At 41.8% G+C, this 26,623-nt stretch overlaps 1 protein-coding gene across 4 annotated transcripts; it reads right to left on the minus strand.

The window, feature by feature from the left end:
* Positions 1-2,582: 2,582 nt before the first annotated feature.
* cables1 (Cdk5 and Abl enzyme substrate 1) lies at positions 2,583-22,877 on the minus strand. Of its 4 annotated transcripts, XM_020112854.2 has the most exons (11): positions 22,718-22,856; positions 21,882-22,535; positions 14,722-14,793; positions 14,502-14,594; positions 13,253-13,330; positions 9,432-9,537; positions 8,752-8,908; positions 8,475-8,578; positions 5,595-5,701; positions 5,280-5,487; positions 2,583-4,320 (listed from the first exon to the last, which is right to left on the minus strand). In XM_020112854.2, the coding sequence occupies exons 2-11, from the start codon at positions 22,478-22,480 to the stop codon at positions 4,180-4,182; spliced, it is 1,665 nt and encodes a 554-aa protein (XP_019968413.1). In that variant the 5' UTR covers positions 22,481-22,535; positions 22,718-22,856; the 3' UTR covers positions 2,583-4,179. The 4 variants fall into 4 exon arrangements, with proteins under 4 accessions (XP_019968413.1, XP_019968428.1, XP_019968405.1 ...); XM_020112869.2 differs by lacking the exon at positions 21,882-22,535 and having other exon boundaries at positions 22,718-22,877; XM_020112846.2 differs by lacking the exon at positions 22,718-22,856 and having other exon boundaries at positions 21,882-22,656.
* Between the last annotated feature and the right edge of the window lie 3,746 nt (positions 22,878-26,623).

Below are 26,623 nucleotides of genomic sequence, written 5' to 3' on the forward strand. Positions count from 1 at the left end.
CTGACACGTACATACTGTACAGAAAGGCTCATTGTAGTTCACGAGGGTGTGAAAAACATTTTGAGGAAATATTCTCACAAGTCTAAGAGAATCAAGTAAAATTTTGGCAAATTTTGGGCTGACAACAGTTTGAGTGTAACACAGAAATGCCCTAATTCAAAAAAATATAAAATTATGTGTATGTGGCATCTGCGTTTCAACTTATTTTTCTATATAAAATACACCACATACTTTATCCAGACCTCGTCCTATCTGTGCCGTCGACCCTCTCCGTCTGTTTTCCTTCCGCAGATTTAAAGAAAAGTGGATCTGCGTGATCCATCAATAAATAAGTGTAAGAAGCATTTAATGTCCCGCTCTGCGTCACTGGTTTTCTGTTACAGTGGGCTCGGCTGTCTCTGAAATAGACTCTTGGGGTGGAACAAAAAGGATTGGGTAGCGTTGTCAAACAGATCAGATTTTCAGGTCCACCCGCAGAGCTCTCCACGACCTGAGCACTCAGGAATTTGGGATAAAAACACAACGATACAGTCGCTGAAGAAAGACAATCACATTGTTCACATCATCAAAAACTGAGCTTCACAAACTGGTGTTGGTGCTGAAACAAAACTCAAAATTAAGGAAATCGAATTGATTCCCACACAGTTATTTCTGCAGCTTTTGTACCACAAGCCTCAGCGTCCACACTTCCTTGTTTACAAACTACTGTAAATGACGGAAAAGCCCTGAGTCACAGTATCATGACAGGAAAAGGGGCAAAATGCCGTTTCAGCCAAATGTTATTTTAAAGGGAAGGGCAATAGACCGCGGCTTGCCCCAAACGATGGTACACATATTTTCACAATGAGGGTCACTTATGTGTGAGCAGGGCTCAGGAAGGCAGATCAATAGACCCCTTTATGAGTCGCTGAGGGGGGAATTAGGCCGTCAATGGAGGGGACTAAGCCACGTATGCCATGTGTCCACGCTCGGGCCTGCTCTGTTTGTTTTGATGGCAGCACGAGACTGGCGTGACTGGCGGGCCTTGTTTACGTTGTAAATGTGTCAGGCTGGGAGAGTTCCCCCTCCATGAGAAACAGACCTCTGAGGTTGCATCAGAGCCACAGGTGCAGTCCACTTCCAGTCAAGGCCGCTGCAGTGTCATGTGCTGAAATGAGGTGTGTTTGATTAAGGTGGCTCCAAATAAGAAGGGATTAATGTTGTCTTGACTAAGTCACGTCTGGTTCAACATGGACTTGGAGCAGAAATCTTAAAAACTGTGGTTGATTGTAGCTCACATTGAAGATTTAATACGGAGAATGAGGCAGTGACAGATAAATGAACAGAACCACTGCTGAGATAAAAGTCTTGGCAGCAGAGTTTAGAGAAGTCAGTGAACTTGGGTTTTGACAAAGTACAGATTAACTCAATTTGTTGCAGAGCTCTGCTGATAATCTTGTCATGTGTCATGTGAGTTCAGGTCCCATGATTAATTGGTTGTTTTTTAGTGTCTTTAATGCTGTAAATTAATAGATGAGCCGCACCATGAGCATCAGAACAGCAAATATGATCCCTGATAAGTAATTTGTCACATATAGCTACAGAATCTTTAGAATTTCCAAGAGGCTGAAGAGTTTAATGAAATAGGTTTTGCTGCCACTCGCATTTTTAATAGATGATTCCCTTGTGTTTCTGTCCATTTGTTCTCTTTTGCTACGAGGCCACAGCCATGGGTGGATGATTGTATTTTAATTACAGTGCATTTAAAAAGCATTTGCAATATTACACCATCCTTTAGACTCAGATGTTTAGTATCAAGTGCACATGTTAGTGTTAGTGTGAGATTTAAAAAAAAAAGTGTTGCACACATTTTTCACAGTTTGCCATTTAAAGAAATTGTAAACTTGAGAAACGTTGGAGAAAATAATTGTTTCAGTCTTAATGTAACACTGCTTTAACTTGAACTTAAGCTAAACTAATCCAAACCAGTACGGGTGATACATTTCCATGGTAACCTGGGGGGACATATGTTTCTTATCAACAGTGCACCATGCACAGCTGAGGCTGATGGGATAATGCCTCAATATGAAAAGTTCAAGATTAAACCATTTGATTAGAATTTATTCTAAACTGGTCATGAACCAAATGTTTTAGTAATCTGTCGAAACAACTAGAAACTACAAAATGTAAATAAAAATGGACGACATGACCTCTCCCCTAAAGTGAAGCCAAAGTATCCTGATCACCGCCTGGTGGCTGGCTGCAGTATAGGTGTTTAATCCAACCTCCTCTGGGTTAGTGGATACGACATGGACCAAATCAAAGAAAAAAATTCAATGCACACTTTAAAACTTTCCTTTAGTTTTTATCACACTGAAGTGTTTGTTGAAGTTTCTTTTTTGATTAGTTATTTGATAGAGTATAGGGATAGGGATATTTTGGCTTAACTTCTGGATAGTGGGAGAAAGTTGTGACACCATCTTTATGTACATTCTATGATGTTAACCTGATGGTGGCGCTAGAGGAATAGACAGGGGAACCACCTGAAAATCATTAGTCTGCAGATTCACATCACATTCAGGAACAAGGAAACCTCAGTCTTATTTTGATTGAACAAGCAAAGCAGTTTATTTACAAACATACACAGGTAGTGAGTGACGCCCATGAGTGTTTCCTCACAGAGTCAGAGTGCATCTCACAGCGAAATCTTTGGGCTTGCAATCAGAAAGAAGCTCAGTATTTTTTTCCCACCTTCAATCAGCACGATCCATGCTTTCATCATTACAAAATTTGGTTTTGTGATCATTTCAGCTCAAATGCCTTCAAATATCAGCATCAAACACCAGCAGGTCGACTGTATGTTCCTGATCTGGTTGCCGCTCAATACTCTGTGGTTTCATGTGAGACAATTTCAAGGTAATAAAAAAGCAATCAAGTTAAGATACATGCCAAGTAAATGGAATAATACTTTTTTTAATTGGTCATATTGGCACAATTTCCTCCCAAATGTGTTTTCCTAAACAACAACCAATATTTCAAATGCTAAATCCAGTTCTTTGCAAATGTTTGATCCTTTTCAGGAGCAGTGTCCCTAAAACCTGGAGCTACTCTGTGTCTTGCTCAAGGACACTTCAGCAGGATGACCGGCACAGGGTCTTAACCTGCATCCACAAGGTTAAGGACATTCTCTCTCTTAACACAAGAGTTCCCTTCTGCCAATCATCGTCCCTGGTTAATGGCTGCGTTTGCACTCGTCAGAACGACCATCTTGACCCCATTATAGCACCGTAAACGTGCTAACGATACACTCTAACATAGAGCACGGGAAATTCGACACTGATCAAAGTGGGTCTGGTCTCTGTGAGTCCATGGCAAGCGTCTGACTGGTAGAAAATGAATGGAAAAGAGGGAGTCCCATCTCAACAATCATGCGGATACTTGTGGCTAGAAAATATTGAATACAACACAGGAGAGAAAATTTTATCAGAGGTTGAATGAAGCGTGTTGTGCTTGAGAACTATTTTTCAAGGTTAGTTCTCAAGCTCATTAAAAGTCTGAAAAAAGAAAAACATGTCCCCGTTCGGCCCATGACTCGCAGTATTCAAAAAGTGCACTTTTAAGACGATGACTTGCAAAAACTAGCTCTGAGGAATAACAGTCCAGCCAAAACCAGCCACTTAAAATGGTTTTGTTTAGGTTTTATGCAGCTCAGGAGGCAACCAATCATACCAAAGTTAACAAGAAGGAGATTAATGACAAGAGATGATTTAAAAAAAAAAAAAAAAAAAAAAAAAAAAAAAAAGCTACAATCATTTGTTTCTTTAACTGTGTGAGAGAAATTCAAGATTCAAATGAAAACAGCTCTCTTCAGCAACAAGAGGAGTCTAAAATACACAAAGTGAAGATGAAGAGAGGTCAAACTATAAAAACATCATTTGCAGACGATTAAACTCTTTCTTTCACAAGTCCATGTAGTGATTATGAATGTAGAAGTCAAAAAATGGAAAAAAGTTTGTTTAAAAATGTGTGTCCCTTTGGCTGATTCCAGGTCTCTGAGATGAAGGAGAGGTGTCTAAGCGAGGACCTGCCGCTGTTGAGTGACAACCTTGAAGTCGCGGAGGAGAAGAGTAGGGGAGGATGGATACCGAGGGATATGGATCAGGAGAACATGGTGGTCGTCCTCCTGATGGGTCACCGATGCTAGGTGGTCTGCAGCAGGCGTCTGTAGTGGGGCATGACCTCGTGTTCGGGCAGGTGCAGGTTGAACTCCAGCGCCACCAGGACAGGGAACTCGAAGGCTATCAGCTCTCGGCGGTTCACTCGGAACCTCTCCTCCAGTTTCTGCCAAAAAGAGGATAAAGATCAAACAATGGATACATGTCGTGCTGCTGATAACCACACCTACTTATTTTCAACCAGTGTTTCGAGGGCTGGCCCTGCTCTGCCATGGACAAAAGGATACCAGAGGTAAAATATCTTATGTTTCTATGTTTTCTTAGACATCCCCAAAACCTTTCTGCTCATTTCTGTAAAATGAACTGCATCTAATCAATCTAAAGGTGTATGGCATGTTAATATATGACATTTAATTCTTTATGCAGATAAGATGAGTTTGAAGAGGCTCTTCCTTTTACATTTTACAACGTGATATCAAAAGTTTTCAAATATCACGGTTATTATCACAACATCTTTAACTTTAAAACATAGTTATTCGTTAGTCAGATCTAAAATGGCTGTTTGGATGTTTCTTCTCATTCCCCATCAGCAGTGACCTTAGCAACCAAGGGCCCTCAGACAATCAGTGTTAGCGGTGAAGCCCCAAGGTCACACGGTCATTTGGTAACACAAGCGCTTTGTTTGCAGGACAAGAGTTCACAATATGATTCATGTGAAACGTGAGGTTATGTTTTATTATGTGATTCAATGAAGAATATCCAGATGTGGACATAAGGGATATTACCACAAGGGTTTATGAGTGTTGGCCTGTTGCGGCGTGCCACAGGTTTATTAACACTTGTGTTGCTCATCTTTTTTTCTTTTAGATGCATCAAGCTTCAACAAAAAGACGTCTGAGATCTCCAGAGGACGTCTTCCTTCAGGTCAGGAGATTTCCTTCACATGCCGTGGTGTCCAGCCACGCAGACAGTTTTAGTTTTATGGTTTGTTTTGATATGTCCGTCAGTTTTTGATGCTCGCACAAAACTATTTATGTTTAACCTGTTGACTCTTTAAGATGATACAAAAAAAACATACAAAGGTGTAAAGTCTTGAGTTTTGGATGTGTGTGTGGAGAAACTTACATCTATCAAGAGCTTGACTTCATGTTTCTTAAGATCCCCACCGATCTTTGCCGCCAGAAGGACACAAGCTCCGGCACAGAGTTTACGGTTCTGCTTGTTTAGTTTGCCTTGAAGAACAAGTTTTTCAAAGTAGACAAAAGCCATGGCCACTGTGGGTTCCTCGTAACCACACTCATCCTGAGCCAGCTTCCTTATTTCCCTTTTTAAGCTGCATAGAGTGGAAAAAAAAGAGAGAATGAGGAAGGAGAAAGGTGTAGATGAAAAGGAAGGAAACTGTAAAATCATCTTTATGGACACACTTTCTGTCCGTTTTACCTCCTTATCTTGCTGAGCGTGAGCCGAATGTGGGGGAATTTCTCCTTGAAGGTTTCGTTCATGTCTTTCTTGAGGTCAGACGGTTTGACGTATTCGATGACCGTAGTCTGAAAAGGAAAAACCAGAGGCGGTGTCAGAGTGACCAAACTTTCAGCAGCGAGCTGGATCCTTGCACGCTAGTGTTGGATTCCACTGTCTCACAATGAGGCTCACTGAGCACTGGTGTTATGTCACTTAAAAGACCAAGTGATATTCTTGTATCTTAATGATAGTCAACAAATTCCATGAAAAGACTAAAACAAGTATTTCCTGTGTATCTTTTTTTTTGAATGGGACAATAAGAAAGAAACAGATGATCACCAGTCTTTTCCTTTAAAAACCTAGAGGACATGTAAAATAGTGAATTGCGTACAGAGCTTTTCCACGCCTTCATCAGGCTCCTCTTAAAAAAATCCTCAGAGCTTGTTACAGCACGCTTTGTGTACAAGGTGGGTGAGTCACATCGAGACGGTTTAACAAGGGTCCGAGAGTCTGGGTTTGGAAATCTAATCCCAGTCGAGCAAAGTGCAATTCTAGTCCCTGGTTGGATTCACGGTTTAGATTAAAGATGAGGTAAAAGGATCTTTGCTGCTTGCTGAATAGATAATTCATCCAAGTAATAGAAATAATATTGCATTGCACCAAAATAATTCCTAAAATCTTAAAGTCAGACAATAAACACACATTCACAGAAGCCAAAATTAGAATTCAATAAACAGACAGAAAACACTTGTTCTTAATGACACTGGTGATCCTAGTGATGTTTTCACTACTGTGTTTATGAAGTTTTCTTTATTCTACGATGGGCCCTTTAATTTAAATACTTAGCATCATGTTAATAAATGTAACTAGAGTAAGACTGTTATCACCTTGAACACAGACATATACAGTGCATGAGGCCTGGTTACGTTAGACTGGACTTTGACTAACGGGGAGTTGTGTTGTGCTGGGACGTAGTCAGTTGTTGTGGTTAGTGGACTGCATTTCTAAGATAACGTTTACTAGAGTTGCACATTTTTGATGCAGCGGCGCGAAAGAAGCATCGAGGTACATCACTCGGAAGAGAGCAGTGACGTCACATCCTCTGGATTTATTTTGGAAAATTGTTCCATTTACGTAGAAATCAGTCCGCAGGAAAGTCATGGTATGTCTGTATTTTTTGAAGTAACTTTGACACACCATAGCTCTTTGTGCTGTTGATTTATTTCCAATTTATTTGCTCTTCCTGCTTTCTTTCTGGTTTTTCAGCCTCACACATGTACACACAGACTCGCCTATCACACGATTACACAGGCACACTGAAACAAGCACACACCCGTTTTTTTTTTTTTATCTCAACCCAGCCGCCACATAACCCTTACCCTGCTGGGTGACTGTTACAACTCTGAAGTGTAGTAATCGTCTTGGACTTTTGAACTTATGTTTTGATAATGTTGTCTTCTATGTCGACAACTTACCATCCAACGCAAAAAATAATATAATCTTTGTTGGTTCCAGTTTCACGAAAGGGGACGATTTGCTGCTTTTCTTTGCAATGATTGGAAATTAAGAATCAAGCACAAAAGTTTGCTGCAGTATAATACTATTTCAAATTTAAATTAAACATACATAACATACATATTTACACTTTCTGCATCCTTGTTCCTTTACTATAGTGTTCACCAATGGAATAGGGACACACTGCAGTAGTTCTAGAAATAGAAGGATGGCTCTCTGTATGCAGGCAGAGTATGGAATGTGAATAATAAAGATCCACGCTGATCGCCATGCTACTGATCATGAAGCATGAAGGAGAACGAATGCTTATCGATGGTCAGCTCCGGGAAGAGAACATAAAAAAAGCCCAGCACTGGCTCACGTCTGTCAGCTATGATCATGTCCTACACCAACTTGTGTCAGAACATTTCATTATTCCATGTTTTCAGGAATGTGCACTAAACATGCGTCTTTACCACCTATACAATTCTTTGCTTCATAATCACATCCAAGGTCGTTTCCTCAATTGCATGATGAGGATGGAAAAAAAAAGATAAGCGAATACTATCTGCTGCTTGAATGTAAAAGTTCAGTTAAAGTCGGGTCTGTGTTCAACTCCTGCAATGCTGAGAATTTACTGGTTCCAGTCCTGCAGCAAACACAATAGCCATTGTTGTGAGATGCTGGGTTTTGTAATTGGAGGAAGAGAAGAGAGGGGGGGAAAAAAAGCATAGCCTGGCCTTGACTGAACATTTCAACTCTGCCAGTCCTTGTTGTGCATTCTGCCAGTCTGCCTAACATAAACAGAGCCCGGGAAAGAATGAGGTGGGAGTCTGGTCAGGTTTTTTTTTTTTTACCTGCTCGTCCAACCACAATAAAACATTCGTTCTTGTCTGGAACAGTGAGAGTGATTAGTGCGGAGACGTAAACACTACACCAACTGTTGTAGGGGCTGTTTTAACAGCTACTGCCCTCTGCATGAAAATAATAAATGTATCTGCTTTCAGGCCTCAGAAGGTGGGAGAGAGTCTGAGCCAATGACCTTCCTGATTAAAACTGTCTGAAACATCCTCCTTGCTGCCTTTCAAAAACAGCTGATTAAATTCAGGAGGACTTTTTAGAGCCAATAAAATCTTCCTGGTGATTGTTCTGGGTTTGTTGTGCGAAAACGATCATAGCGCCAAAAATTACTATATTAAAAAAGCATTAATGGTGAGATACTGCAGGAAAGTTCAATAACACATTTCAAAACGTAGGTTTGTGAATTACGTCCTGGACAAAAACAAAGTTTCCATTGTATTCTCAAGAGTACTGCAGTTTGCTGCTGCTAATGGTGTGTTAGAAACAGCTTGAGACCTTGCTCACCATGTAGGAGGGGAAGATGAGGACTCGCTTGTGTTTTCCACAAGGCCACTGAGGGTCATCCAGCAGGTTGGGGTCGTATTCCCGAAAGTCGGCCAAATCATTCCCTGCCGTGAGCACAAACACAGCGACAGAGGTCGAGCCACAAGTTAACATTTGCCCCATTTCCTTTCCAATACAAGTACATTGGATAATGAAAAAAAACACCAACTGGTGGATGAAGAGTACACAACCAACAGTCGTAATTAATCACGTAAGTATTTGCTGGCGGGCGACTAACCTGTGTCTATGCTGCTCTGGTTGCTGTTGGCTCGGCCCAGGCTGAGGCTGCGGTGGCTGGCGTTACGAGACTGAGAGAAGGAGGAGGTGGAGTCGATGGTGTTTCTTCGACCACCCAGCACATTGGTGGGATACAGGAACTGGGTGTAGGATACAGTCTGCGGACACAGGCATGTACGGTTATGTCCGTTTCCCAAAAAGCCTTAATAGTGAGCTCATTTTCAGACACTATGTAATGATGTTGTTGTTGCATTATGACATACAACAACAACATCAGCAAGTTAAATTTTAAATGTTTATTTTGCACTTTAGCATTTTTATATAAATTTGATCACTTATTAAAACAGTTGCAAATGAGCAGTAATGTTCACAAGTTAAAAAATGGCCCTTTTCAGCCATTCCATATGTACAATCCATTCTTCTAGCTGTTATGTTTTAACACAGAGCTTAGAAAAAAAAGGTAAAACAAAATTAGGCTTCTTATTTAAAGAAATATTTCTTCATGTTAGAGCTAAAATTATTGGAGCAGCATCCAGCTCTACTCACTAAAGATCAATATCAAATTTTTAAATCTCTAAATATCTCAAAATTTTGCATTTTTTGGGTTATATAAAGACATCATAGGCGAAAATGCTGACAAAATCCATTTTTCATAAGTGCATACTTCTGCTGAGTTCTCACCTTTCCATCTGCTCCTAACTCCACTCCCTCCAGTCCAATCACCATCTCCTTGGCACTAACACTTCCTGAAGGGTGCCGCTGACGCCCTCCTTCCAGCTTTACCTCCCTGATGATGAGCACATGACACCACGATTTGTTTTCATCATACTAACAATTCTGTGCCTGGTTTTATCTCCATCTCCTCTCTTTTGAGATCTGTTCTATCTCACCTCTGCATCTCTAACTTGCAGATTTAGGCCCTGTATCAATCTGTGTCTATCAACTGGCCTAGTTTCTGTAATTGCCCGTTTCCATGGGCATCTCAGGGCAATCAGAAATAAAGTGCACCCTTGGGAGGAAGGATGGGGGAAGAGTATAGTTTTTAAACTCAGCTGCATTCTACTGTGGGAGATTTGCAGGTCAGATCGGCTGAAGTAAAACAACAGGTGGCTGGAGAGTTAAGTGTATCAGTCGCCATTGAATTAAATATTTTTTCACAGGCCCAATATTACAGAATTGAGCAATCACATGAAAATAAAACTGTGTGCCCATAAACTTGTATTTAATAAGGCATTATACTGGCATAAGGAATCTACAGAGGAAAATGAAAGTAAACAGTAGTTACAGCTATGAATTAACTGGATGATTTTAGGTCAGTGCTAATAAAGGCTATTTCAGAGCGATGATTACATGCATCCTCTTTATTCGCACTCTGCTTCACTGAATGACATAATGCAAAGCTAAGGGCAATTTTTTTCCAATGATTTAAGACTTGAGATTAAAAGATCATTGGAAAATGTAAATACTTAAAAGTCCAAATTTCCATTCATATATCAGAGCTAAAAATAAATGTATTGTTTAATCAAAGCAACAAAAAGTTCCAAATATCCGCCTGTGCTTGTTAAATATTAACTCCAGCCTTATTTTAGCTCATAATTTGTTCATTGTAGGTCAATTTTAGAGGCAATCAGCTGCAGCGCTGTCTTGTTTTTCTACCCCCCCCCCAAGCCCGGCCTTGCTTCCTGTTTAAAATGGTGCACGGACGAATAGAAAGAAATGACACAGCGGGTCCTCACATGACACTCCCAGTGTTTCGATGACATGTGTGGCCAATCTGTTATAATGAAAACAGTGTTATCTTGCAGACAGGCATGTAAGGACAAAATGTTGACAGATGCACCATAGACACGGATATCCCCAGGCAGCAGACATCTTGCAGCAACAGGGAAGATTACACTAAAAAAAAAAAGAGGGGAAACACAAGAGACGGAAAGCTTTCTAGGGAGAAGAGCTTTGCTGTGAAGCTTCAGTCTGCTGAGGATGAGGAGGAATGAAAGGAAATCATAAAGAAAGCTGATATTACTCAGTGACATGCATGAGTAGGAATCACTGGCTTTACACCTCTGTATGTTAGTGGTGTTATAATATTTACAATAGTGCTCATTATATCCTGCCTAATGTTTCTAAATTAAAAATAGCTGAACAAAGAATAAATATTGACATGACCTAAGGAATCTTGAACCCTGCTCTAACTCCACTACCAAACACTTTACAGCTCACATTGGGATTTTAGTGTTGACTGATTTGTAGTCATTTTCCCAGAGTATTGCTTAAGCTCCACCCCTTAAACAAAATGTCAGTGTCACTAGGTTATACGTCAATATTCCCTGTGAGGAAATCTTTGCATGTTGACCCATCTAATATCTCCAACTGCGACTACGCTGCAATGCCACGAGCATTACCTAACATGCATGTCTTTAAGGGTCAGAAACACGTGTAGTACATGCCAGTACAAGGAGAACATGCAGAAGTCTACCAGGGATAGTTACGACTGAACCAAGAGGAGTTGGAACGCAAGATCATCTGGCCGTCACGAGACAGCATCTCCCCATAAACACATGCGTCCGGTTACGCAGCCATTAAGTCTGCGCTATTTGACATTTTGGGAAAAAATTAGATGATAAGATCAGAACCACTTTCATGTCAATCTGCTAAATGTGAAAGTACCACCAGCAGTAATTTGGCAAAGCTGAGCTTTAAGTAAGAAAACAGCTCTGTCCAAAGGTTAAAACAGATCAACTTTCATCTTGTTTGTTTGCAGAATGGTGGAGTAATAAATACAAGTTGTTGTTTTAGGCGTGGATCTGTTATTTCAGCCAGGACCAGTAACTTCCTGGTGGGAAAAATCATCATCCTGGAAGAAGTTACTGTACCTGTCCAAGAATTAGCCCCCATCATTACCCAAGATATAGCTGATTCTCCCTTGTGTCCAGTCTTAATGCTATGCTAACCTAATCATCTCCTGGTTGTAATATTTAACAGACGTATAAAAGTGGTTGTTTGTTTGGAGCAGTCGACTGTGTGAAATTGGGTATTATTTGTTCATGGGGCAGGAGTTAAAGACAAAAGACAGGAGATTAAAAAGAGGAAAACCGACATGCAATCAGCCCAGACAATTAAAAAAAGTTGTTGTTACACTTGACTTGACTGAGCCAACTCACTGTAAACTCTCAATTAGCAGCAATGAGCTGTCAAATGTGCGTACTGGAAAGAGCTGGGGGTTTATTTACCCTTGACCTGCACTGATTGGCTGGATTAGGAAATTCCACAAACTGATTGAGCCTTTTATGTTCTTCACTAAGCCCCAGTGTGAAGCTTTTCTTTTCTGCGCATTGTGTCCTCTGGTGTTTATCTGTCCCTTTTCTCTTTCGTTTCCTCCAAAACACACCGATTCATGTGACTTGGTGCGGGGGGGGGGGGGCGTCGGTGCTATGCCCATGCCAGAGATTCCCCCACACAAGCCAGGTGGGTGGCCGTAACATTGACCTTTGTTTTACTTCAAAAAAAGAAATGGTTAAACGCAACAACAGGGACACACAACAGATGTTCCAGTCTAGCAGCATTGTTGATGATTAGACCACAATTAATTTAATTAGAATGTCTGACTCTAGAGACAGCAGGAATCTCACTGAGGTGAGTCTGCATCCATACTACTATGTTTTTGTTTGTTATCTGTCCACATCAGCGTTTCAGCTGTGTATCAATTTAAATCCATGTCCAAACACATATCACATAACCACTCATGTAAACTGAGCATGCCTGTGTTAACATGAGGACAAGAGAGTCCTGCTCAGACCCTCTGGACACGGGTGTAGTCGGAGATTGTAATAAATATTAGTTGGTTTCTGACCCATGTAAGAAGTTGTATCATTATAAAATGCAGCTCTTAGCAAAGACAACAGAGTCTGCAATGCTTGCAATTGATCCATGTTACGTTGTACACTGGTAGCCAAGGCTGTTGATGGTTGTTTAGTTTCGGGAGGCTGCCTGACGAATCAGGCTACGTGATATGACCTCATTGATCCGAACATCTCCCTTTATGCTCGTCCAGATTAAAACACAGTCCTGGTCCAACTGCGTCAGGCGTCTGTAGCAGAGTTGATGTGTTTCAAATGAAAACGTAGTAGTATGGATGTAGCCTTAAATGGTACGCAGCAAAGCCAGCGACAGACAAAAATGAGTTGACTTGAACGAAAGGAATGAGTGCCCAAAAGCCACCAGAGCCGATATGTGAAAACAGCAACGCAAGCAACAAGCATTAGGTTACAATGTGCTCAACATTTATACCAAATTATTTCTTTAAAGCCCATTTCAGCCGAATGGTTCTTTATATTTTTTTAAACGTTAATGTAAAAATGCATCCACCAAAACCAGCCCTTAGTGATGTATGCACCAGTCAGAGGAGAGTATATCCAAAGTAAGAGAGGGATGGGAAAACAAAGACAAAGAGGGAGCACAGGCTGGAGGAAGTTTCAAAGTTCGGCATGCTGTCGGATACATACCCTGCTTGGCTACAATCTCGATAGGGCAGGACAGAAAATACACTATAGAAGGATCTTCTGCCACTGATAAGGACTATCCTATAAAAACAAAAACAAGCTAATCAATGTCTATCTGACAAGAGCCACAGGTTAAAGTTGGGGAAAAAAGTGTGCAGTAAAAACTTGAAATGAATGAAGAGCATGAACTGAGAATTCAGTTTCAGTGTGTGTGTTGTTTTGTAGTGTTGTAGCATGTAGTCAGTGGTTTGGGAGAAAATGATGCATTTTTGCTGCGAGATCTTAATCTTCAAAACATTCTACTTGTGTACAAACAGTATCCATTAAAAAAGGTTTACCAGGGACCAGATATCAATCTTTTAATAGCCGCAACTCACAGACACATGATGAATGTCCCTACTCGGCCAAAAGGGATGCAAGCGGCACATGAGTCACAAAAAGTGAATTGTTTTGGCATCAGTTAATCAACGAGCAAGTTATTAATGGTGTGGGAGATACAGCTCAGCATTATCCCACATCTGATCTGGAAATGAGAGAAAACAACGGAACCTATTAACTCATCTCATCAAGAGGGTAAACTGACTCGTTCTGGGTACTTGACTTCAGTGTGAGATCTGCTTCTGCGTGTCAGTCAAATAACTGAAAAATATAAATACACAACTATTTGAATGTATTCATTATACTTTAAAAGCAATTCAGCTGAAAGAGGATTATTTACTCAAAAAAAAAGCACAGAATTCTGTGAAGTAAAAGACTGAGAAAAACACTAACTCAATTATCTTTCAAAGCCAAAGAATGTGACAGTGAAAATGATGAAAATCACCAGAGCGTTATCACTCAGAAACACACTGTGCTGGTCTCCTGGCCTACATTTAACAACCATCTCCTCATCAGGTCCTTCATGCACACTCAACAAAACATCAACACCACTGTGCCAAACGTTGTCTGTATGTAGGGATTTGTGCTCTGGACACATGATTGTGTTTGTGCGATTTAGAATTTTTATGAGTGATATTATGTGTGACTCAAAAATTTCAACTGTGATAAAGATAGAAATGTAATAAATTGCATTTAGTACAGAAATGATTCTGATCAGTTACATGTTCTTAATAAGTGAGAACAACATGCTGGCCGGCTCGCCTCCGTGTGGCCTGTAATGTGAGAAACATCCAAACTGCACTTCATTGACTGGGGCAGTCTGCCATTATCCACTGAGGACTTGTATTGACTAAGGGGCTGTTTGCCTTCATACCTTCCATTTCGCATATCATGTTGCCTCATGTTCTTTATGAAGTGGACCTTCTTGAAGCTCTTTGGTCGAGGGGAACCAGATAGGGTTCTGCATCTAGAAACAAAGAAAAACAAACACACATCATCAGTAAATAACACACAGAGAAACTGTGCCAGTTGGGTACATTACACCGACAGACAAGACATATGGTGGCGGACAATGTGAATGTGCAGTTTACTACCTGCGTAGAGGAGCATTTTCCTCAATGTCTTCTAGCGTTTCAAGCGAAGAGCGCTGAGAGATTAGTCTTCGTCTAAGGAGACACAAAAAGGGGAAGTTAAAAGTTAGGGGGGAAATTAAGAAATGTATCACACCGGAATCTTACAGGACCAACATTCATGAACCAGCTCTGGCCAAATAATCATAATATTCCTTTTATGCCGATTTTTCATGAACAAATTATACTGCAAAGCAATTTGATGAAAAGAGAACACTGATCAAAGTCTGCTCCACAGTAATACAGGAATGTAAAAGGTTGGCATCCAAAAGATGTGATTTTCAAACAGAGGTCAGTTAAGCTTTTAGAATAAACCAAGGTATCACCGCGCTTTACCTTTACACAACAACTGACAAACTGAAATGAGTCAAGGACGCCTGACACTTTCACAGTGATAAACAGTTAGTCAGTAATGGGGAGGCTTAAAGGGACAGTTCACCGAAAAATGAAAATTCACTCATTATGCACTCACCACTATGCTGATGGAGGGGTGGGTGAAGTTGCAGCCAAATCCATTACTATTGAAAAAACAAGAAATGTCCATACTGCTCATGTGCTGTTGTCATCCAAGTGTCCGTAAGCCCTGACTTCCTACGAACCCTCAGGCACAGCATCGTATGGCTACGTCTGCTAGCTCCGCGGATGTTTAGGCTTAAAAAACTGCGTAAATGATCTTGTTTTGAGTTGAATATGAATGTCTGGATGACACCACATGAGCAGTATGGAGGCATTTTATGTTTTTTCTGTTTAATTGAGTCTGAAGAAGTGGTCGCCTGGGCTAAACCCTGTTTACCCTTGAAACCCCCAAAGTGTTTGTTTGTTCAATATGACATAAAAATTGTTTAACCCATTCTAAAAATATATCAAAGTGCAGTGAAATAAGGAAATATTTTTGGTGCTTGATCGTGCAATCATGTTTGATATAAGCCCTGGAAGTGTTGTGAGTACGAAGGTCAAACGATGGAGGTAAATTATCACGTTTTTCTCTAAGCTCTGTGGTTGATTCACAAAAAAAGTCCTGGACAGTCAAGTTACGACGTCCATCAGTAAACACCACCATGCATCGGTGTGGTCAATGATCGCTCCTCAGTCCTGCATAGATCAGAGTATTTTCCTGGATCTGAGCTACTAGGAGGATAGCTAGCTGGCTCTATAAGGACTTTGTGTAACACATTTAGTCACAGATGGCCTTTATTTCACACTTAAGCTGCGCGACTCAACAGGCTAATTCTGCTGGACCGCTTTGATATGATTGGCTGCCAGTGTCAGAAACAAACCGCGTGTGATAGAAAGTGTGTGAGCATGTGTGTGTGTGTGAAGTATGCCTGAGCTGTTCCTAAATGAGGTGGTAATTGCTTATTTAGCACCACAATAACACCATAATCCAACTCTTTAGTCTGCCTTGCAAAGTGGCCACAATAAAAGTAGTGGAAATTACAATATTAGTGATGAAATAACAAAAACATGACACACAAAAGGGTCTGTATGTCACCAAGTGCTCAACAACAGCTCTCTCTTACGGCTCCGCCGCGCCAAGTCAGAGCGAAAACAAGCGACTGTTCACACCACCGTAAATCATGTTGCACCATTTAATTATTTTAACAAATCAAAATGTGTTGTAATGCCGTAGAGCCTGCAGCATAAAGACAAGCAGATGACACTTAAACCCGACCCCCACCCCTCTCCTCTGAGCATCTCGGGCCAAAGAGAGAGACAGCGGAGCTCGGCTGGTTAATAAACGACAGAGCATGAGGACAGATTAACAAAAGATGACTCCGTCCTTGAGGATCTCCCAGGGTTTAAACCAACACAAGCTCAGTGAACTCTGTATACTGGAGGAGATGGGGTGAGATAAGTGTTTACATGAGGATTCAGACTGCTGAAGCAGACGAGAAACCGAGGGCCATTATTCCGGCTGACCCTCTGCGCTGTATATAATGACCCTGGTGATCATAAAGTGGAGGGAAGAACATCAAGCTCTGCTAAAGGAGCATGATAGTAAAATTCAGACAATAGCGTGCAGCTGGCGTCAGCACTATCTGTGCTAGCGTGAGCTCAGAGGCTCATAATTAAGGGGCCTGACCTCTGCCTGAAGGTCAGACGAGCAGGATCATTATGGTCAGTCTTACATCATCATCCTCCTCCAATGACAAACTGAGATGAGATGAATTGGCTGGTTTGAGAAAACAAGGCTTCTAATTTGCTCTGATGGTGAACCACTTCATTTTGGTTTGTCAGATCTTAGCATGGACCACTGTAACAGTTTTGAATGAGAACGTAAAAATCTTCTCACTTGGCCCTACTCCTTCGTTTTGCACAATTAATTAAGGTTCATAGAAATAAAGTTTGATTTGTCCAAGTATTTAATCATTACTATGCTAACATGTAAACTGATTCAAACTTCAACCATTCATCCTGTCCATTCTGGCAGTGAAGCAATCCTTTCCTGGTGCACTATATGGTGAAATACTACATTTTCAGTTCTGAGTTCATGTACAAAAAAATTAAAGTTCAGCCAAAGCTAAAATGAGCTGTCAGGTATGTGAGTTAACCAATGTAGCAGATATCCTCCAAAGTTACTCTGAAGTCTTTTTCATACAGTATTTCTTTTTTGTAATTCCCTTGTGATTTATTGCAGAGCTGCAGCAGAGTAACACACGGGTTGAAAACAGAATGACAACTGAATTGAGTAAAATCCAAACCTATCCAGTAACTCATGCAAACAGTGTTCTACTTTATCATCAATCTGTCCTGAGTTTCAAATAACTAAAATATCTGTCCAATCCGTTTCCATTCTGTGTGACATTATGTCCTTTTTCCAGTCGGACTCTCAGTGAATCGTTACATTCCTTAAAAAATCATTCACCACTTGGCCGAAGGGCATGTTTCCACTTCGTGAGGACGCAAGTGAACTGAGCTTAAGAGAACTTTGATCCGTGAATCCAGCTGAACAGCAGCAGCAGGATGTGTTTTTAATGCAAAAGATGTTTTCCAAGCCTGGCACAAACCATGGAAACATTAACTCAGGCCAACTAGAGTGAGAACAACCAATTTCTACAAGTTTGGCTCCGTAGGAGGCTTCTAAAGAAGCCTCAGTATAAATCAGTGGCTCTCAGTGTCTGTCATACAATCCCTGCTGTAGCTATACCTTAAATAGATGTTAATGCTGTTTACATACATGCAACTAATACATCATTAAAGGTACAGTGTGGAGAATCTAGTGCTGAAGTTGCATGTTGCAGATGAACACCCCTCGCCTTTAGTTTGTTCAGTCTGGACTAATGTAAAAAAAGACATGCAAGCCTCCATAGAGAGGGTCCCCTCGATGTAAATATAAAGTATTTAAATATAGAGGGCCTTTTCTGGGGTAAAGAAAACTACAATGCATACAATTTAGATTTAGATCCCTTTCACCTAAATCTTACACACTCAGCTATTTCTACTGCAAACATCATACCATTCTCTGTGAATTTAAAATGTTTAAAAAACAACTATTTATAATCCTGCTCAATGGTTTCATGTAATAAAGCTATAAAACTCAGGTGGACTATTTAGATGCAGAGATTAAACAGCTTCACACATACACAGTGTTGGCAGATTACCACAGCACACAGTCCTCCGTTTTACCAGAGTCCCAGAACAGAAATAAATGTAATGTTCTGGGCTTCTTCACACAAATACAAACCAGGCCGACGAGAAATGTGATTATGCTGATTAAAAAAGAGTCAGAGCTGTTGAGCCGCTCTGATCCTCAAACACACCGGGAGGGAAACTGGGTTTTATCCACAGATTTGAAAAATAAACGGACGAAAATGAAAGTAAAGAAACAAAAGCAGTCGTAACCACCTGATGAAAGGCTGACCAGTGCTGAGGCAAGAAACATGATTTGCCTGCAGAAAAGTAAACTTCGAAAGCAACGTGGCAACAGACCCACAATGCAGTTCGGCAACACATGATGCATTTAAAGTGAATGAGCAGCATTTCAGTGGATGCCTCCAATGTATTGGTGTGAGTCCAGCTTTACGCTCACAGTGGCTTTTCTGTGCATTTGTTGACGGTTCAGACATAGAGAGACTCTGTGAAGGAAAATAAAGCATTCTCTTACAGGCCTGTGATTATGCCAACCATGACCTCAACGAGCAACAATCAGCATCTTCTCCTGGGGAACGTGATCCAATCACACTAAAACTCCACAGGAGCAGGAGAGTAGCGTATGCTGCTTGTTTTCTAGTCGTAGTTTCTGCTGCCTCATGCTGGAACAAATCTTGTAAAATACTATGATGTGCATGATTCTGCACTTTCTTTGGAAACCACAGACTTGGCTTGGCCATGTGTTGGTGGGGAAATGGTGAAAAGAAAATAGCTCTCAGCCTCAGGGAGACAAAGACAGATGGTAAGAGGTATGTTATATTTAAAGCACTGCTCTTGGCACGCTGATTCATCATGGATGAAAGCTGAGGTTTTATCCGATGTGCACCGAACTTCCCCATACCCCCAACACGTTTGATGGAAATCGGTTTAGTGGTTTTTGTGTAATCCTGCTAACAAATAAACAGACAGACAAACATGAACCTCTTTGGCAGAGGGGAATAAAAGTATTGCTGCAGTATGGGTGCACAAACTCAGGTATTGTATTGCTACATAAGCATTACCGAAAATGTCCAAACAATCATGATGGATGAAGGCTGAGGCGGGAAAGGAAAGCTGAATGTGAAAACATAACATTTTTATGCACTGGACTCTGATTAGGATGTGGTCTAAGGCAATTCTGGCCTCGCAGAATCTGTTCTGGCGGCACATCAGAGGCTCCTCGACTTCCTGTATGGGAGCGAGACTGAAGGCCAAAAAGTCTGAGGGGAGAGTGTGTCTCTGATGCTCCTGAGAGAGGAAGTGGAGGACAGAAAACACAGAGCTGGGAGCCAGGCTGCTTCTCAGAGAGCCTGGGCATCCTGCCTCTCCCAGCCAGGGACCTCTGGACACGTTTCCACCAGCTGCCCTCTGAAAACAAACCAAGCACTGTGCGGAGCGTTTGTCTATCTGCGCCAGTGGAATACGGCGACGCTCTATCAACAGGTTGCTTACTTCTCGACATTTTAATTTTTGTGTGGTCGACCTTCAAAAGACATTCCAAATGGCGTAGTTAGGGTTTAACAACATTATACTGTACCTACTACAGGACTGCATTGTAGAAACAGACAAAAGCTGAGCACTGAACCTCAATACTGTCTTAGTTCTGAAGTGAAATGTGTCGACAGCACAGAGTACCGACAACTGTCAGGATCTAAAACTGACTGTTAATACTTGTTTTTGTTCTTGTGTATTTGAGATTTTGATCTGAACTCGAATGGCACTATAGTGACAAACCTCCGCTAATGCCGAAGACTACTACACGTGGTTGACACGAGGACATGAAAACCATGGTAATTATAATTTAATACATTTTATTTTTTAACTATGAGTATCTGTTCTTAAATGGCTGAAAAAGATCCACTGTAATAATATTACAATCTGCTTGATTCAGATTTTTATTGACTGATATTTAATGGGTTCTTCCCCCAGGAAGCGCTCACAACAATGAAAACTTTAACTTTTATATTTGTGTAATACGTTAGTTTGAATTTTATTATGGGCCTGTGAGTATCAATTAATCTCTATTTATTCCTGAAGCTGCAGTTAAAGATGTACTGCACAGCACTGCATTGTTTTTTATTTTGTTCCTTCCCTCTACTGTAAATAGTCTCTTATTTAAAATGATTAATGGATCCTTGGATGTTATGTAACATCTTCAATGCACTTCTTTCTCTATTAAAAAAAAAGGTACAGATTTAGACATTCGGAAGCTGTTGTCGTTAAGCAGTGCAATTTCCACGAGGTCAGGAAGGGGAACTAGATGCTTACGGAGTCGTTTCACCATGAAGCAGTTTCCTGAGAGATGTCTGGCAGAGTCACCAGAGGGAGGAGAGGATTTTGGGGGTGAGTGAGGAGCTCTGAATGGGCGACACAGCAGAGGGGGTTTGACAGCAGGTTCTGACAGTGAGAGAGCCATGAGACGACTGCTACTGACAGCTGTCCCACTGCGAGGCGAGACCCTCAAACCTCTCCTCGTCCCATCCGAAGGGAAGTGGACAAAGAGGGCAAATAGAAGACATTCACTCGGAGCAGCGAGTCCCTTTTGTATGTGCATTTGAACAGGGGGTGTAGAGTTACAGGATGTTTGTTACGCAGAGGTGAAGAGGGAGGTGGCAGGTGCGTGCCAGCTTATGGAATGACGACTAAAAATAATTTGAGGTGCAGTAAATTGGCGTGGAGCATGAGAACATGTGAGCAAGAAACACAGAGAGGAGCAGAGGAGGTGTGCTGCTGTGTCTCCTCTCCAGGGAAACTGGGTTACAGCTCCACAGCTGTTGGACCTGTGATTACACACAAAGTATTCGTACACGCCAGTGAGTCATGAGTCTGCAACCATCTGCATGAAGTCAGTACACACACACACACACACACACACACACACACACACACACACACACAGCTGTACTTTCTCCGCCTGCTGTGTATTGTTGCTGTGTCCAGGCAGAATGCCACGCTTGGAAATCGATAAGTACCTTTTTAAAAAAAACAAAAAAACAGCTGCCTGGAAGAAATCTGAAAGAAAACTATTCAGTTCATTCATTCATTCATTCATTTATTCATCAAGGCCATAGTGTTTTTGTAAAAAACACAATCACAAGCACTGAACCCACCAAAGATCCAAATGCAACGTGTAAATGAAGTCTTGAACTAACTGATTAATAAGCGATACTACTGGTTAACTCAAATATAATAGAATAGATGATCTGGCTGCTATGACGTTATGGCTGCAGCAGAACAATAATAATACAGTAGAGGGTGTTTCAGTGGAATCTTATTGTACTAATGCATATGGAGCACAAACAAATGAAGACACTTGTTTGCAGGTCAACACATGAAGTGGACTCACTGCTCATGTGCTACGTTTCTTGTTTGCTTAAAATGAAAACACAGTTTAACAGCAGAGTCCTGCAGCCACAGCTCTGGACCTCTAACATGATCCTAACAGCAGACACACTATAATTACATGTCCCTCAAACACCAGGCAGTGGAGTTACCTCGACCTCTGGAGCTCTATGGCAGAGTTGGCTATCTGTCCGCCCTCCAGGCAGTAGTTCTGGGAGGACTGTCTGGAGTAGGAGGCAGGAAGGATTCCCTGAGTGTAGGTCTGCAGCCTCCCCCTGGCCGAGGTTGGGACGGCGGAGAAGGGCGAGCTGAAAGCCGAGGAGGAGGACATGAAAGCGTCGCCATCCCCGTCCGCCGCCGGGGCAGCTGCGGGACCCGTCCCGAAGGAGGTCCGGCTGCTGGAGAGGAGAGCCTGGTTTGCGAACGCGAGCGCCTGGGCGGCTGTTGTCGCTGCCGCGGCCGCAGCAGCAGCGGCGGCAGCGGCGGCAGCTCCAGCTCCGGGGGCAGCGGCTGCCCCACACGCCGAGCGCTCCGGGGAAACCAGGCTGTGTCTAGTCCTCGGCTCAAGCGAGCTCTCCTCGTCGGTGTGGTTCTCTGCATCGTCCTGCACGGGGCGACCATCCAGAGAAATGTTGCTGAGAAAAGACAGCGCCGCTTGTCTCCTCCTCGGGTCGATGCGTTTCCGCGTATGCTCGATGCTGGGGTGCTTCATCTGGAGCGTGGATGTGTTGCTGCTCGTGGCCGCCGCCATGGTCCGCTTCCACTGATCCTTGTCCCCGCAGCAGAAGCAGCAGCAGTGGTCTTACCTGGATGACATGGATGCAGTGGGAATCGTGCTTGTGTTGCTGAATGGCACAGTGGCCTGTCTTTTAAGTACATGCGTTAAACTGGGTGAAAACAGGGAGGTCACGTGTGTGCAGTATTGTGGCAGCACAGGGAAAATTTGGACCAATGGGCTGTGAGGAATACGTGTGTGTTTTTTTTGTACCTTTTCCTGGCTGCTGAAGCTTCCCTCTGCATGTGTGACTGTGCAGGAACACGTTACATAAAGCGGCCACTGCATCTGTTAAACCTTCACAATCTTTACCCAACGCGTTTTATTTGCGCTGTTCAACAAGAAAAGCTGGAGAGTCAAAACTTTCCGAGCAGTTTCCTGCATCACACACGTCACTGACCGAGGAGCTGCCGGCTGCGCCCTCAAACCGCACAGGGCGCAGCTTTATGCGCCATGATGTATGGCCGCGCACAGAATGGAGCCTGGCTCTGTTTGTCTTGAGAAAATAGATCATTTTCTGGATTGCACGAGTCAGCGTTTCTGCAGCAATTGCGCCATCTGTCTGCGTGACATGCATCGCGTCTGCTGTTTTTGGCCACATCCCAATGACGCATGCCATCTAGTGGTTTTTGGGCAGTGGGACCAGCCCAGGGGAGGAACAACTGGGAGGGGAAGAGGAATGAGACTCCATTACGTTTAAGTGCTGTGCACACTTATCCATGTTTCCAAAATGTAAGTATTGTGAAAGGGGTGTTGTCCATTCCTTCAATTGATGACTTTAAAAGTGATGGGAAAAAAGTACCCAAAAAGTCTCGTCCTCTACTCCTCCTTCACAGATCCTGAAATAAAGTGATGTTGAACGCCCCCGGCCATGACAGGATTTTAAATGTTAAGAGGCCTTTCGGGGAACAAAATAGCTTCAGAGCCTCAGCCAACCCTGTGTTGACCCCTTTTATGTCCCGTTGTTTCCAAGTTTCCATCAAGTGCAGTAGAAAAAACATATGGCAGTTTCAAAGTGGACGCAGGAAATAAACACACTCTCACTGTCACTGGACAAAATATAATGAAATATAATAATCTAAACAGAGCTCTGTAAGACTGGGAACATGATTAGGTAATAATGCTGAAGCAGCCGGACATTGTGACTCACCACTGATCAAATGATATGACCTTACAGACAATTAACCAAGCAGCTCCCAGCTTTACCACTGTGGAAATAAAGCTTTATTCCCTGCAGAGACACTAGTTAAACAACCCATCCATCCATCCATCCATCTATCCATCCATCTATCCATCCATCTATCCATTCATCCATCCATCCATCCATCCATCTATGCATCCATCCATCCATCCATCTATCCATCAATCCATCCATCTATGCATCCATCTATCCACCCATCCATCTATGCATGCATCCATCCATCCATCCATAATTTTCTTTAAAACTGTATGAATAACATCATATAGAAATGATAAAAAGGAATATCTCATCCACCTGGCCAAAAATCATTAGTCCAGAGTGAGTCTTAAAAAGTAGACAATATAGAAGAAGTTCAATTCAACTTGATTAAGTTAAATAGATGTATTTATGAAAAATAAATTGGCACATGCTGTGCTTAGAAGAAACAACAACATTAACTTACCACTAGAGTTCTCTGTTGGACCTTAAATCTGCACAACACTGAGGGTCTGTGCTTCACAAAGAGTCCATAGGAGCTGCTGTTTATTAAGCCCCAGGGTGGATGTACATCATAATATCACTGCTAAGTGTATAAATGCCTTGAAAGCCCTATGTTGCATTATTTCTGTAACACTATTAACACTGTTCGAGACAGAATGATCGATGATATTGACTCATTCTTAATCACTCATCCTCTAAGGTTACTGATATAGACACTCCATCAATTTTCATCTTCAGTCTTTTATATATAGTAGCATATTGATTTGAATTTACTTTTGCTCCCAAAAAAGGCCTGAATAAAAAATGTAATTCTTTCAGTTGTGTCCCTATTGTAGAGGGAACATTCAAAAACAGAATTACACAATATATATACATATAAGATTTAGTGTTGGGTAAAACAGATCTTTGCTTAGCCTTTCTGCCTGGGTAACAATAAAGTGTAGGAACTGCAGGTTCTCTGGCCCCAGTTAATCTGAGCGTCCCATCAGCCCGCGCTGCAGCACAGACTCCTGGCCTTGGTGAGAAACACTGAGCTTCCTGTGTTTGTGTTAAGTTTCCTACTCATGAAGTACTTCAGCACCTCATTGTGAGGCTTCGTGCACATGACTCCGCTACTACGCTCACAATGATTAAAGACAAACACGCCAGCATGCATCATAAATTATCCCTGCGCAGCCACAACTATATTGTAATCGGCTAATGGATGCAGCATTGTAGCTATTTTCTCACTAATAATGAAAGGAGAAGTTTAAAAAATGGGATTAAGGTGAGAGGAGAGAACGAGGAAGGAAGAGGGCAAAGATCAGATACAACAATAGGGAAATAAAACGTAGTCAACCAGGTATTTATTATTCTCTTTGAGTCATGGAATTTAGCACTTAAAAGACAATCTCCTCCATCGGAGACAGACAGTAATGTTTTCGGTGATCCTGTGCCTGGGAAATGTTTCACTCTTGTTTTTTTTCCCTTTTATTTTACCAATAGCATTTTGAGACATTGCAGGGTAAAGCAATTAAAATGCCTGGCAAGCTATTTCAGGGGTGTTAATGTCGCTGCTTGCCTTAGTTGGTCCTGCTGAGACACTCTTTACCCTGCAGACGTCACACACACACACACACACACACACACACACACACACACACACACAGCCTCACCTATAAAATGCCTCTGCACCTGCTCCACCAAAGCAAGCACCCCCCCCCCGACACTAACACACTGTACAGTAGACGATGTTGTAGCAGAGACATCAGACTTAATCTTATCTACCTCGAGGATAATGAGATGGAAACGTTATCACATGATTTTTGACACTGAATTCTCCCCTGTTTCCCTGGTCCAGAATCAAATCTATCAACATTAGCAGCTGTGGTCAGATTAGGTGTGTGTTGATGAAGGATTAAGATAAGGAGGAGTGTGTGAGGCCGGCGGCTCAGCTCTCCACGCGGGGACGGCTCGTCTTAATGGGACCGTGGGTCTTATCAGAGGAATCTAAAGAGCTCCCTGAAGTTCACCTCGGTTTAAGCGCAGGCTTTCACATGACATTTAGATAGCCCACTGATGTACTCTGTGGTGAGCCCCCTATTCACTTTCACAACAGTGAGGATCATGGAGAAAGAGTGTTTTATCTTGTTCAGAGAGATGATGAGTCAACAGTTCATCAAATCCCTGAGGAACAGTAGGAGGAATTTATCTGCACTGTATTTACAGGCAAATACACCTGCTTTCTCAAATACTTTACTTACGTAAAAGTACAAATAAATAAACACAAATTTGCTCAAGTAAAAGTACCACATTAAGGTTTTTACATGAGTAAAAGTTACTGCTTAAAAGCAGAGGTGGGAGGTAACAAAGTACAAATACTTTGTTAACTTAAGTAGATTTTTCAGTTATCTTTAATTGAGTATTAGGTTTTTGCGACAATGTTCTTCTTTTAATAATTAAGAATACTTCATACAATACATTGTGATCTTTTATTTTATTCGAAGTATGAGTGGTTCAAGTCAAGGAGCCTTCAAACTATATTAACGTGACATGAGTCTCAGTTTTCTTTGCACAGATACAGCCAGTATAAAAAAAAAGCATTTTTACTGACAGATACATGATAAATGTTAAATGATACTCAAGTAGCAAAGCAAATGTACTATCTTACATCACACCATTGCTTTCTTGCTCAGAGATACCACTCTCCTGTCTGTCCATTAAACATGTAGCTGGAGCCAGCAGCATGTTAGCTTAGCATGGCACAAAGACAGGAAACAGGGGCGGAAAGCTAGACTGGCCCAAAGATAACAAAATTAACCCACACGCTAATTTAGATGCCGTATCTTGTTTGTTTAATCTCCACAAAAAGTGTAAAAATGACACTGTGTGATTTTTCAGGGGTGAACATTTCTTAGAGGTCTGGCGTGGAGACGTTTTTTTTATCCAATATGCTGCAC

This window comes from Paralichthys olivaceus, chromosome 16, assembly GCF_024713975.1.
Source record: "Paralichthys olivaceus isolate ysfri-2021 chromosome 16, ASM2471397v2, whole genome shotgun sequence".
NCBI classification, from domain to species: Eukaryota; Metazoa; Chordata; class Actinopteri; order Pleuronectiformes; family Paralichthyidae; genus Paralichthys; species Paralichthys olivaceus.

Coding starts and splice junctions, on each gene's coding strand:
- cables1 (XM_020112854.2), bottom strand. CDS start 22,480: ATGGCGGCGGCCACGAGCAGCAACACATCCACGCTCCAGATGAAGCAC. Junction 5,702..8,474: donor TCATCTTCCCCTCCTACATG/GTGAGCAAGGTC, acceptor TTTCCTTTTCAG/ACTACGGTCATCGAATACGT. Junction 5,488..5,594: donor ACGCTCAGCAAGATAAGGAG/GTAAAACGGACA, acceptor CACTCTATGCAG/CTTAAAAAGGGAAATAAGGA.